The sequence below is a fragment of the Panthera tigris genome, chromosome C2 (assembly GCF_018350195.1).
Source record: "Panthera tigris isolate Pti1 chromosome C2, P.tigris_Pti1_mat1.1, whole genome shotgun sequence".
Lineage (NCBI taxonomy): Eukaryota > Metazoa > Chordata > Mammalia > Carnivora > Felidae > Panthera > Panthera tigris.
In genome coordinates this window covers 103,598,113-103,611,064 of record NC_056668.1, presented here as the reverse complement: position 1 = coordinate 103,611,064, position 12,952 = coordinate 103,598,113, and the positions used below count along the sequence as shown (strand labels likewise).

At 34.8% G+C, this 12,952-nt stretch overlaps 1 protein-coding gene across 1 annotated transcript in view; it reads left to right on the top strand.

Moving 5' to 3' along the window:
• The window catches only part of SMC4 (structural maintenance of chromosomes 4), a 46,184-nt gene extending 33,251 nt beyond the window's left edge, over positions 1-12,933 (top strand). The window contains exons 14-24 of the mRNA XM_042956574.1: positions 76-301; positions 620-699; positions 1,499-1,651; positions 2,852-2,978; positions 7,531-7,720; positions 8,969-9,113; positions 9,385-9,558; positions 9,999-10,181; positions 10,329-10,561; positions 11,090-11,273; positions 11,750-12,933. Of these exons, the coding sequence (XP_042812508.1) occupies positions 76-301; positions 620-699; positions 1,499-1,651; positions 2,852-2,978; positions 7,531-7,720; positions 8,969-9,113; positions 9,385-9,558; positions 9,999-10,181; positions 10,329-10,561; positions 11,090-11,273; positions 11,750-11,902 (1,848 nt within the window). The 3' untranslated portion in view covers positions 11,903-12,933. The remainder of the gene's footprint in view (positions 1-75; positions 302-619; positions 700-1,498; positions 1,652-2,851; positions 2,979-7,530; positions 7,721-8,968; positions 9,114-9,384; positions 9,559-9,998; positions 10,182-10,328; positions 10,562-11,089; positions 11,274-11,749) is intronic.
• The last annotated feature ends 19 nt before the right edge of the window (positions 12,934-12,952 follow it).

Sequence of the window (12,952 nt, the reverse complement as noted above, 5' to 3'; positions counted from 1 at the left end):
TGTAAGTAATACCCTAAAGAAATGATACATTCTGTTTTTCTTTCCTTTTTTTTTTTTTCTTTTTTTAACTTTTAGATGACAGTATGGGCGAATAAAATGACCAAAATTCAAACTCCTGAAAATACTCCTCGGTTATTTGATTTAGTAAAAGTAAAAGATGAGAAAATTCGCCAAGCTTTTTACTTTGCTTTACGGGATACCTTAGTTGCTGACAACTTAGATCAAGCCACAAGAGTAGCATATCAAAAAGATAGAAGATGGAGAGTGGTGACATTACAGGGGCAAATCATAGAACAGTCAGGTAATGAAAGTGTTTTTCCTGGGGCGCCTGGGTGGCTCAGTCAGTTAAACATCCAGCTTTGACTCAGGTCATGGACTCGCGGTTTGTGGGTTCTAGCCCTGCATCGGGCTCTGTGCTGACAGTTCAGAGCCTGGAGCCTGCTTCAGATTTTGTGTCTCCCTCTCTCTTCTGCCCCTCCCCAGCTTCTGCTCTTTCTCTCTTTGCCTCTCAAAAATAAATAAACATAATTTTTTTAAAAATTTTTTTAGTTCTTTTCCTGACATTGAGTTTATTTAATCTTGTTGGAATACAGCTAAGTCTGACTTCTCTGTTTTATAGGTACAATGACTGGTGGTGGAAGCAGAGTAATGAAAGGAAGGATGGGTTCATCAGTTGTTGTTGAAATCTCAGAAGAAGAGGTGAGCATATATAAAATTAGAGTCAGACTTTTTTTAAAGCCTTCTGATGTGTAACATACATACTATAAAATTAAGCCTTTTTAAGGATACTCAGATTTTAAATTAACAGATTGGATTTTGTATAAATGATATATGTAAGCTGTGGGATTTTTTAAATGTAAAATCCTTTAAAGTTCTAAAAATAAAACGTTAATTTAGAAAGTATGTGCTCAACATATGTATCTTTCTAATATTACATTTGGATCATATGGACATTTCATAATTTAATCAATCATTATTTAACATTTAATGTTTTTTCACATATAATTGGTATAGTCCATGATTGTTTTTTCTATTTCAAAATAAGTATAGCAAAGATTTCTGATATGCATTTCCAAGTTTTATTTCAAAATATTTTACATGCCCACAAGTATGAGAACGTCAAGATGCCTAGAAAAAATTACTGTGTTCCGTTATCAGAACACTATACTTTTTCCTTGGATACTGAGCTTTTTCCAAAGAGGTGTACCTTGATTTTTTTCCCCATATTTTGAAATAGTTTATATCCTTCCACTTAAAATTTTGAATGGTATAAATAGGTGACTGTGCAACACTTAAAATTGTCTTTCCATCTGATTGTGTGATACAGAAATTAGTTTGACCATCTCCTAAGCTTTAGGATTGGGGTTTGGAATGGGGATTTTGGTTTTGTTCTAGGCTTTAAAATCAGAAGTTGGGGTTTTCTTCATTCCTAAATTGATTTCGCTATTAATCTGAAATGACTCTTAGAGAAAACTTATTTCACTGGTACTCTTTGTAGGTAAATAGAATGGAATTACAGTTGCAGAAAGACTCTCAAAAAGCAGTGCAAATCCAGGAACAGAAAGTACAACTGGAAGAAGCAGTAGTTAAGTTAAGGCATAATGAACGAGAAATGAAGAATACACTAGAAAAGTTTACTGCAAGCATCCAGGTACTCTTTTATTAATATTAGCTAAAGCTATTGGAATTCAGTAGCATTTGGCAGAAGCGTTTTGTTGTTTGCTTATAATTTTAGAAAATAAGGGAGAAGAATGGTTCTCTAGGTGGAAGGCCTGTCTCTTGATTTCATTTCCCTGAGTGTTAAAGTCCCTATTGCAGTTTTCCTCCAGCCACGGCTGTTCTTTGTTTGCATTTATACACCTTGGAAATGTGTCTTCCCTTAATATCTGTGTAACCCTTTAATTTCATTCTCTTTTCAAAGTAGAATGTTTCTTAATTATGAAAAAGCAGTGCATACCCCACTGATTTAAAAAACAAAAAACAATTTGCCGGAAATATCCAAAAGATGATTGCCCTTACAGTTTATGTATATTCTTCAACTTTTTGATATAAATACCTAGTCTGTGTTTATGTCCTATATTTATACAGATATGTGTATAGATTTTTACTGAGTCATGTTAATTTTTCTTAGTAAATTGTGGTTTTCTTTCCAAGCCAATGTAAATTTACTTTTACAGCTGCATTTGAGTGTGTTCTTTATGTCACAATTTGATAAATGCTTTTCTATGTTATTATGAATACTGCTATGTTTAAAATATCCTAGTTAGAGGCTTCTGGCTGGCTCAGTCAGTGGAGCATGCAACTCTTGATCTCACTCTTGTGATTTCGAGCCCCACATTGGGTGTAGAGATTACTTAAAAATAAAATCTTTAAAATAAATAAATAAAATATCCTTGTTTGGTATATCTTTATGCACCCAATTATTTCCTTAGGTTAGATTCCTAAAATTATGGTTATTATCCACTATGTGTACAGTGTTAAAGGTATTGTTGTATGATGCCAAATTGTCTTCAAATAGATGGTTCCAATTAATTTACTTTTAGTAGCATATGTAAATAATTATTTTTCCAAGTCTTTGAAAACTAGGAGGTCTTCACTGTGTTTTGAGTTTGCTATTCTGTACCTAAAAGTGGCATTTTAACTTGTATTTGTGATGAATTACAAATTTCATGTGTTTGTTGGCCATTTTCATGTTTTATGTTAACCATTCATGTTTTCTGCTCTTTTCCTATTAGTATTTGTCTTCTTCTTAAAGATTTTAAGTGTCTTTTTTTATTCAAAGTGTTTAAGGCAAATATCATTGTTATAGTAAGTTAAAATAATTATCTGTAATGTTAAAACATTTCTGTAGCGTTTAAGGGAGCAAGAAGAATATTTGAATGTCCAAGTTAAGGAACTCGAAGCTAATGTGCTTGCTACAGCCCCTGACAAGAAAAAGCAGAAATTACTAGAAGAAAATGTTAGTGTTTTCAAAAAAGGTATGTGTATGTGTTTAAGGGTACACACTTCCTTCTTTTTTTTTCTTTTTTTTTGAGATTGCCAAAAATAGGTTTTTAATATTTGAAATGTTTAAAATAGTTTGTAGAATAAAAATAGCAGTTGTGTACTTATGTGCAAGTCAGCTGCTCTGTTTTATAGTTTCTATTATTCTTTTTTTTTTTTTTAATTTCTTTTTGAGAGAGAGAACGCACAATTTGGGGAGGGACAGAGGGAGAGGGAGAGAATCCCAGGCAGCTCCAACACAGAGCTTGACCCCACGAACCATGAGACTATGACGTGAGCCAAAATCAAGTGTTGGAAGCTTAACCAACTGAGCCACCAGGCACCCTCTATGATCTCAATCTTAAAAGGTTATAAAGTAAGTACTACTAAGTACTTCATTTAGCCAATAAGAAAACTTAAGGCACAGAATGGTTTATATAATTTGCCCAAAGTCGTCATATATATAGCTTGTAGAGGAATTGAGGACCAGAGCAATCTGATTCCAGAACCAGTGCTCTTAATTTTATACTTTGTGTACTTTGGCTCAGTCTTACCCTTCAAGATAATAGTTATTTTATGGATTTAGGAAACTGAGTATCTGGGGAAGCTAAATCACTTTAAAGCACACAGGAAATAAGTGGTATACACATGAAGAAAAACAGTCTTTGAAAACTTAAAAAACATGTTTTCCTTCCAGAACTTTTTTCTTTTGTACATGTAAATATTGTAAGTGTTCTACCAGTATACATAAAGCAAGAAAGGGAATTCATAAGCTTATAGCCAAAATTGGCTTTGAAATTTAAATCCCCTGATCATGCACTTGAACAGCCCTGCTTCTCTTTTCATGTTAGCTTCAATCAAACAGATGTGCATCTTATTGCAGGAGGGGGAATGATAGGTTATAATTAGATCCCTTCCTGGCTTACAGTATTTTAGCTAGTGAACAGCAAACACAGCCTTTTGTCACATCCTCAGGAAAGACCCCTGTTACAGTTTAATTTGTGAACCCAGGAGGGCACATACTGATTGTCCAACCAAAGAACTAGTTGGGGGCTAGGGCGCTTGGATGGCTCAGTCAGTTAAGCTAAGCATCCGACTTCAGCTCAGGTCATCATCTCACAGTATGTGAGTTCAAGCCCCATATCAGCCTCTGGGCTGGCAGCACAGGTCCTGCTTTATATCCTGTCTTCCTCTCTGTCGACTCTCAAAAATAAATATTAAAGAAAAGAAGAACTAGTTGGGGTGGACTTGTAGTAATTATTCAAATGCTCCAAAAATGAGTTTTCTTCCAACAGAAAAAGAGATAAAAAGATATTAAGTAGACCTACTTTGCACATTGAATATTCACCAGTACCCATATTAACTTTATTTTTTTTTCTCCCAGATCTTTCTTTTTTAAGTTTATTTTGAGAGACAGGCTAGGTGGGTCAGAGAGAAAGAAAGAGAATCCCAAGCAAGCTCCGCACTGCCAGTGCAGAGCCTGACACGGGGCTCAAACTCATAAACCGCAAGATCATGACCTAAGCCAAAATCAAGTGTCGGACAGTCAACTGACTGAGCCACACAGGTACCCCTGTCTACATTTTTAATATTAAGACATTCACAGGGTGCCTGGGTGGCTCAGTTGGTTAAGCGTCCCGACTTCAGCTCAGGTCATGATCTCACGGTCTGTGAGTTTGAGCCCTGTGTCGGGCTCTGTGCTGAAAGCTCAGAGCCTGGAGCCTGCTTCAGATTCTGTCTCCCTCTCTCTCTGCCCGTCCCCTGCTCATGCTCTGTCTCTCAAAAATAAATAAACGTTAAAATTTTTTATTTTTTATTTTTTTATTTTTTATTTTTTAAAAAAAAAAACATTCACTCAGCATCTGCTGCTGGCCATGACCAGGTTTGTTTAAGTGCCGGTGATTGAGCAGTGAACAAAATGAAGTCCTCTTTTTAAGGATCTCACGCTTCAGATTAGGAAGCTAAACAAATACATTGCTTTTTGTATTGGGTGGTGCTGAGTGATAATAAAATCAGGGTTCACAGGACAGGGTGGAGATAGGGAATCACAGTGGTTAGACAGGCCTCTACTAGAGAGACTTAAGCAGAGAGACAACAGAAGTATGAGTGCTATGTGATACTTGGGAGAAGAGCATTTTAAGATCATAGAGGTACATAGGCCCTGAGGCAGGAGTATGCTAGGAGTCTCCAGGAACACAAGGAAGCCAAAGTGGCTAGCGGAAGAATCCAGATAATGTAGGGCCTTATAGGCCATGTCTCTGAGAGAAATAGCCACCAGAGTGATGTACGGTGGAAGCGGCATCATGTGACAGGTTCCCCCCCCCCCCCTTGCATTTATTTTGGATCTGTATTTTGTTCTTGCAGACACATTAGCTTAACTCTTTCTCCACACAGTATTTGTTGTGACTGGTTTGGTGGTACCCAATTGTCAGATGAGCAGCCAAAAATGTATGTGTGTCATTTATAACAACATTTTCACAGAGACTACTGGAATCTGTATTTCATTCTTATTTGAAAAGGAAGCTTTGACTTTATTAGGAGCCATATATATATATATATATATATCTCCTCTCATGGAAATACTGGCTATTATTAATAGACTAACACTATTGGGTAATATCAATACTGTTAATATCTTCTGTGAAGTACTCATTTCTGCAAGTATCTCTTTAAAATTAAATTTCATTTTAGAATTTAAAATTAATTTAAAATTAAAAATTTTTTAGAATAGCTGTTTATAGAGAATGGGGGGGGGAGGTGGTTATAGAATAAAGGCTTCAAACTTATAGATTACATATGCCACATAGTTTTTCCTTCTACTTCTAATAGACTTGCTACTATAGATATTAAAAAAGAAATGCATGGTAGATACATACTTAAAGAAGAAAATGTTCTGAAAGTTGGAATCTTTCCAGGGGCATTCTGGCCCACCCCCAGTATAAGTTGTGGTGCCAGCACACATAGTAGCTGGTGTTTTGACCCATAAGTGAGCAGAGCACGCAAGTAGCTTAATGGAATTTTAATTTCAGAGAACATTGCCACTGTGAGCAAAATAATTCATTAAATAGAGTATTTTGGGGGGTGGAGAGGGATTACGAGTCTTGGCAATATAGAACTTTTAAATGTGTGTATTTAATAACCTTAGGATAAAAAGACGCTACAGAAGGCCAAAAAGAAGACATTAGTTGTTTTTTGTTTCAGGAGCCAAGTGGTGATTTCAGAAATGTAAAAAATGAGTTGTTGGAATCCATCTCTGATAATGTAGGACAAAAAGGGGAAATGGTAAATTAATGAGATATGTAGACTTGTTGGAATTAACAGCCTACCTGACGAAGAAGAGACAGTGGAGGGGAAGCAGTCATTAAGTCCTCAGGCAATCCTGTTTTCAGCAAATCCTGCCTGCCTCCTATGCCAAATGCCCATATTCCTCCTGTAGGAGCTTTGTGGGATTCTTTCCATAAGTTAGCATTTCTGTTTACCTTTCTAGACATAAGATAGCTTGAACTCATCTTTTTGCCACCTGTCATTCTTTCTATATTGTATAGTGATCAGAATTCAAATATGGAGAAGAGATTCTACCCTGGCTAGTGTAATCGGGATTTGTGTAGTGTATGTGTGTGTTTAAGAGAGTATTAGACTGTTTACAGAATCACTGGGTGGGATAACTAAAGAAGGAAATTCTAGGTTGAACATCTAAGAATGATATCTAGAGCCATTCTGTAGAACCATCAAAGGAACTATACTGCCTCTTTTATAATTGGAAAGTCATGTCTCAAATTGGGAAGATGGCACTGCAACTACTAACAATAGAAGCACATTGCATCCGTTCTAATTCACGCCATCAAAGTTAGTGCTATTGCCTGTCAGTATTCACAGAGCTTTTGACTGAACACCAGAATTTCTAATGCCACCAAGAAAATACAAATTTCTGTCACTGCTTGCCAGCAGAAACATGTTCATCACGTATGCCTTACAAATTATGTGAGTTTTTTCAATTGAATGGACCCTAATTATGTCTGAAGCCTAGATATGAAGGAATCTGAGAAATCAAATTTTAGTTTTCTGTGCCATAGAGAAAACTGCCAGTTCATCCTCCCTCCCCCACGTTGTTACAACATGTGAGGGAATACTTTAAGTTAGGTAAGCAAAATAAAACAACCACAGTTCTTTTTTATCACAGACAAGTTAATAGGCACATAGTCTGAGGGCAAAAATCATTATGAGACCAGTAGTCAGTCAAGGAAGTACGTAAGAAAAAGTTGCAGAGATTTTTGGAAAATGCCTGAGGGCATGAAGCCATTAAACAGGGTGTGCTTATGGTTAAGCCAGGTAATTTAACCATGTGTTATAATACCATTTGTTCTGACATGGGGTATTCTAGTTTATTTTGGGGGGAGGTATTCTAGTGGGTTTTTTGAGATTCACTTTGCCCAAATTTGTAAAATTTCTTTTGCATGCATCAGGTTAAGTCATATGACTGAATAAGTTTACATCTAACAAGTGATGTGTGTGAACCTAGAAACATGGAGTTCTTTCTTTTTATTTCAGAATATGACAGTGTGGCTGAAAGAGCTGGTAAAGTAGAAGCTGAGGTTAAAAGATTACACAATATCATCGTGGAAATCAATAACCATAAACTCAAGGCCCAACAAGACAAACTTGATAAAATAAATAAGCAATTAGATGAATGTGCTTCTGCTATTACTAAAGCCCAAGTAGCAATCAAGACTGCTGACAGGTAGAGTATGTGTACTACCTAACTTGTCATCTTGCTACATCCACTGTGGAAAAGGGGTTTATATTTAAATGTAATGCCCTTCAAACATTTCCACTGTTATTTATTAAGCCTGTCTGACATGTTTTTACCTAACAGGACTTTAGTAAAGGGAAGCCTATAAACATTTATTTTATGACCATTTTTGTGTGTGTTTTAAGTGGTAAACAGGTATGCCGTGACATACAGAACTCCCCAGTTATTGTGTGCACATAAAAATTAGAGTTTTGTTTCTCTGGCTTAGAGGAATAGATGGTTGTTAATTTAAATAGATTTAGATCTTAGGAAAATAAGAGGTAAAAACGAGACCTCTTGGCAAAATTGTCTTGGCAACTTTCTAGTTTACTTGATTATTCCATTGTTCCAACTCAACAAAAAGTTATTAACCATTCATAGATTTTGTTTTTATTTTTTTAAATTTTTTAAAATGTTTGAGAGCGCGAGCGGAGGGAGGAGCAGAGAGAGAGGAAGACACAGAATCAAGCAGGTTCCAGGCTCTGAGCTGTCAACACAGTGCCAGATGCAGGGCTCAAACCCATGAACTGAGAGATCATGACCTGAACCAAAGTCAGAAGTTTAAACGACCGAGCCACTCAGGCGCCCCTCATAGATCATGTTTTTAAATTAATTTTTAGAATATTTATTGGTGTTTCTAAAGAATTAGAGCTAAATTTAGGTATACAAAATGTTGAAATGTAAACAACTGTTTCTTTTATCTTAAAATTATAACAGATTGCATATTGATTATCTGGTTCATTTGTGTATTTGGTTCGGAGATAAAGCACTAATAAGCCATTTGTTTATGTTAGGAGCAGAAGTTTGCCTAAACACATTTGTCAAAGTAGAAGTAACTTTTTTAAGGGAAAAAATAGTCCTTGTTGCCCTAACTGGGAGGTAATTTTTTATTTGAGTGTATAACTTCATGGGTATAGAGATTTAAGAATCTCCAGTCTGATAAGACAAAATAATAATTCAATGGACAACTTTGCTTCATGATCTAAGTTTCATCACCTTATACTGAGAGGTTAATATACAACATCTCAGAAGTGTTATGTATAACATAAAAACCAAGGATGGTTTTAGTAAATCATTAATTTTAACATCTGTGATAGAAAAATGTCTCATTAATATCATGGCGTTTGTTGGTAAGTTGTCAGAAGCAAGATAAATCACACGTTACTACATCTTTAATACATCATTTTGCTTGTTTAGAAATCTTAAAAAAGCCCAAGACTCCGTCTTTCGCACAGAGAAAGAAATAAAAGATACGGAGAAAGAAGTAGATGATTTAACAGCAGAACTAAAAAGTCTTGAGGACAAAGCAGCAGAGGTTGTGAAAAATACAAATGCTGCAGAGGTAAGATTTGAAGACAGGAGTGAATGGTATTTGAAGCAATTTAAAGGGTTGGGATATGTGACATCAGCTTACACAGTAAGCACACAATAGGTCAAAACTTTTATAGCTGTATTGTACAATAAAAATGAGTACTGTATTGTAACTTTTCTGTAAATAAACTGTAAAATGCATGGGATATAGGAAGAGATTGCAAACTTCATCTCTAATGTGAAAATACCTGTTCTTTCCATTTGGGAGGGTCCTACCTATAGTAGTTCTTCTTGGTTTCTAGGAATCCTTACCAGAGATCCAGAAAGAACATCGTAATCTACTTCAAGAACTAAAAATAATTCAAGAAAATGAACATGCACTTCAAAAAGATGCACTTAGTATTAAGTTGAAACTTGAACAAATAGATGGTCACATTGCTGAACATAATTCTAAAATAAAATATTGGCAAAAAGAGGTAAGATTGTTATCATTTAGTTAAATATAACTTTAAAATATCCCTTATGAAAAAGAGCTGTTTTTTGTTTCTGTTTTGTGTGTGTGTACTTTTGAGATGTTATGATTCTTAATTCCGAGAGAAAATCACTAGATTTATAGAGAACATAGTAACATATAGTAATTGTTATATACAGAAAAATCTGAATAATGGGTACATTACTCACCATCTTCACCCCAAGGCTGATTCAGAGGTTTAACAGAAGACTTCATGAACACTTCGGAACACTAGAAATATTTTTCTTGGAGTCTTTTGAAAAATAATTGCTACAGAAATTAGCCACAATTCCTTAGAATATATTGTTTTAGTAGATAGGTAATTTGTCATGTTGATATAATTTTTTTAAACAATAAATTACAGTTCTGTGACATCCCTAATGCTCATCTACACTGAACTTTTAGATTTCAAGAATATCATTGCATCCCATAGAAGATAATCCTCTTGAAGAAATTGCAGTTCTGAGCTCACAGGATCTTGAAGCAATTAAGAATCCAGATTCTATAACAAATCAAATTGCACTTTTAGAAGCCCAGTGTCATGAAATGAAACCAAACCTTGGTGCCATTGCAGAGTATAAAAAGAAGGTATGAATAAACTGTTAATGATTTAGTCAGATTCTTTTTAGTCCTTAGCCTAAATTGTCAACTTTAATTTTATATAATTAGCAGCATTAGCTCTCATCTCAAATGAATAACTGAATAGGTATTTTTCTCATGATATTTTTTTCATAGGAAGAATTATATTTACAGCGGGTAGCAGAATTGGACAAAATTACTTGTGAAAGAGATCATTTTAGACAGGCATATGAAGATCTTCGGAAACAAAGGCTTAATGAATTCATGGCAGGTTTTTATATAATAACAAATAAATTAAAGGAAAATTACCAAATGCTTACTTTGGGAGGTGATGCTGAACTGGAGCTTGTAGACAGCTTGGATCCTTTCTCTGAAGGAATCATGTTCAGGTTTGTAATTAGTACTGAGTTTTGGATCCTCTTGTTAACATATCTCTACATATTCTCCAGACTCTATATTTTAGGGGTGGGATGTGAAGGTTAGAGCTACAGCTTGAATGTTTTATTTGATGATAAATACTAATTCATTTACATATGGGCAGTTTGTTAGCATAAATCTTGGGCAAGCGGCAAATATTTAATTTTACACAATATTTGTCTAGTTCATCTTTTAATTTTTGAGCCATTTCAACTTAACATCAAGATTTTAAAATTGCAAAGCAAAAACATATGTGCTGGAAATGGAAGAATAGCAAGAAATATTTACTGACTTGCTATTTAAATCTTAAGATTTTGGTAGGTGTTCCTGTGTATTCATCCTCCAATAACATTTTTATAAAATAACCCCAAAAAGTTTAGATTTGTGAAAAGCAAATTAGAGATCCCCGAGGAAGGTGGTAGAAGCCATTTATGGAAAACCGACCATGAAGTCGTTACCTGTGCAAGTAATTTGACTAATAAGAGATTTTCTTAATTCAGTGTTCGACCACCTAAGAAAAGTTGGAAGAAGATCTTCAATCTTTCAGGAGGAGAGAAAACACTTAGTTCATTGGCTTTAGTATTTGCTCTTCACCACTACAAACCCACTCCCCTGTACTTCATGGACGAAATTGATGCAGCCCTGGATTTTAAAAATGTGTCCATTGTTGCATTTTATATATATGTAAGTAATCATTTAGAGGTTTTTGTTCTGAGAATTTTATTAGGTTCCCTAACAATACACATGGAATTCATTGACTTATTTCTTACTTTTGAGCTTTTCCCCTGTACTTTAATTCCATGTCCTATGATATCAGAGACCAGGTCCTTTATTTGAACCAAGTACTTCCTTTTTGGACAAGTAAAATATAAATTGATAATGTAAAGTAGCAAAAAACACAACTAGAATCTCTGATCTTCTGCCTAGATATTATCTCCACTAGAAGACTTCTGGCAACCATGCTTCCAAAAATACCCAAATGCTTCTCTTATCTACTGTGTCATGAATTATCCATGCCATCATTCATGTTCATGTTAATTATCAGAGTAATGTTGAATTGCAAAAAAAACCATTTCAGGGAAGTCAAATTTAGATGTTGATTACAGGAATACTTGTTATTACTGAACACTTCTAACCTATTTTTTTTTTTTCCTCTTTAGGAACAAACAAAAAATGCCCAGTTCATAATAATTTCTCTTCGAAATAATATGTTTGAGATCTCAGACAGACTTATTGGAATTTACAAGACATACAACATAACAAAAAGTGTTGCAGTAAACCCAAAACAAATCGCATCTAAAGGACTTTGTTGAACTTGTTTATATCCAGGATTCCTCAAACTGAATTCACATAGATTCAGCCTATTGTATTATTGAGATTTTCTCTTTGTAAAGGATTATAATATGAAGTACATACTCCTAAACTGGATCATGTAACTGGTTTTTATGCTATTAGGAGACATGTTATAAGTCTAATAAAATATTCTCTGTACCTGCTTCTTAGGCTGTAAGAATCTGACAGTTTGGTAAACAGCAGCAGGCTATGGAGAAAAGTAAGATGCCTGCAGGGTGAGGTGATTTGTCCTTAGTCCCAAGTTGTTGCCAGCAGAGTTAAAATTAAAAGGAAGTTCATTGATGAGCAATAAAGTTCTGAACTAGAGCATGTTAACCAAGAGGCAGCAAGCATACCATCATGCATCTTTGACCTACACGGGAAGAGCCTACCAGCTACTTAATTGAATAAATTCTTAAGGTATTCTATTTAATTTACTAATTTAGACAATCATTGTATCTACAACCCAAACACTGGGAATGTTTTGTTTTTTTAAACCGTTGTGAATTCTGCATGATGAGAAGTTAAATATTTTATGTGCTTTTCTAAAACTTGTGTTTAAAACTTCCAAGAGAACCAGCAAACTGAGACAGTATCTGAGATAACTCATCAGTTGAAAAGGAATGAATACCCACTATCTTTGCCTCATAAAAATATGTAGGGGTTAACAGCTTCCTTAGTATAAATGGAAATTATATGCTGTTTGTCTATCCAATTACCAGGGGTTTTTTTCCCCCGCTTTAATTTTCTACACTGCATTAGCTCAGTGTTATAGTGCTACTGAAAGTTGGCAACCACTTGGTTTTCAAGAGGAATTTTTTGGTATTGATTAAAAAGTCTTTGCCCTATTTGATTTCTAGATATTGATCCTAAGGAAATAAAACTAAAAGCTCTCTATTCAATGATTGTTTAGGTACTAAAAAGATCCAACAAAGATGGTTTGTATCATAACGGTCATTAAATATGTAAATACATTAGCATGTACTTAAATAAAGTAAAATCTGAAACTCCAGTATGGTCATTTGTTTTAA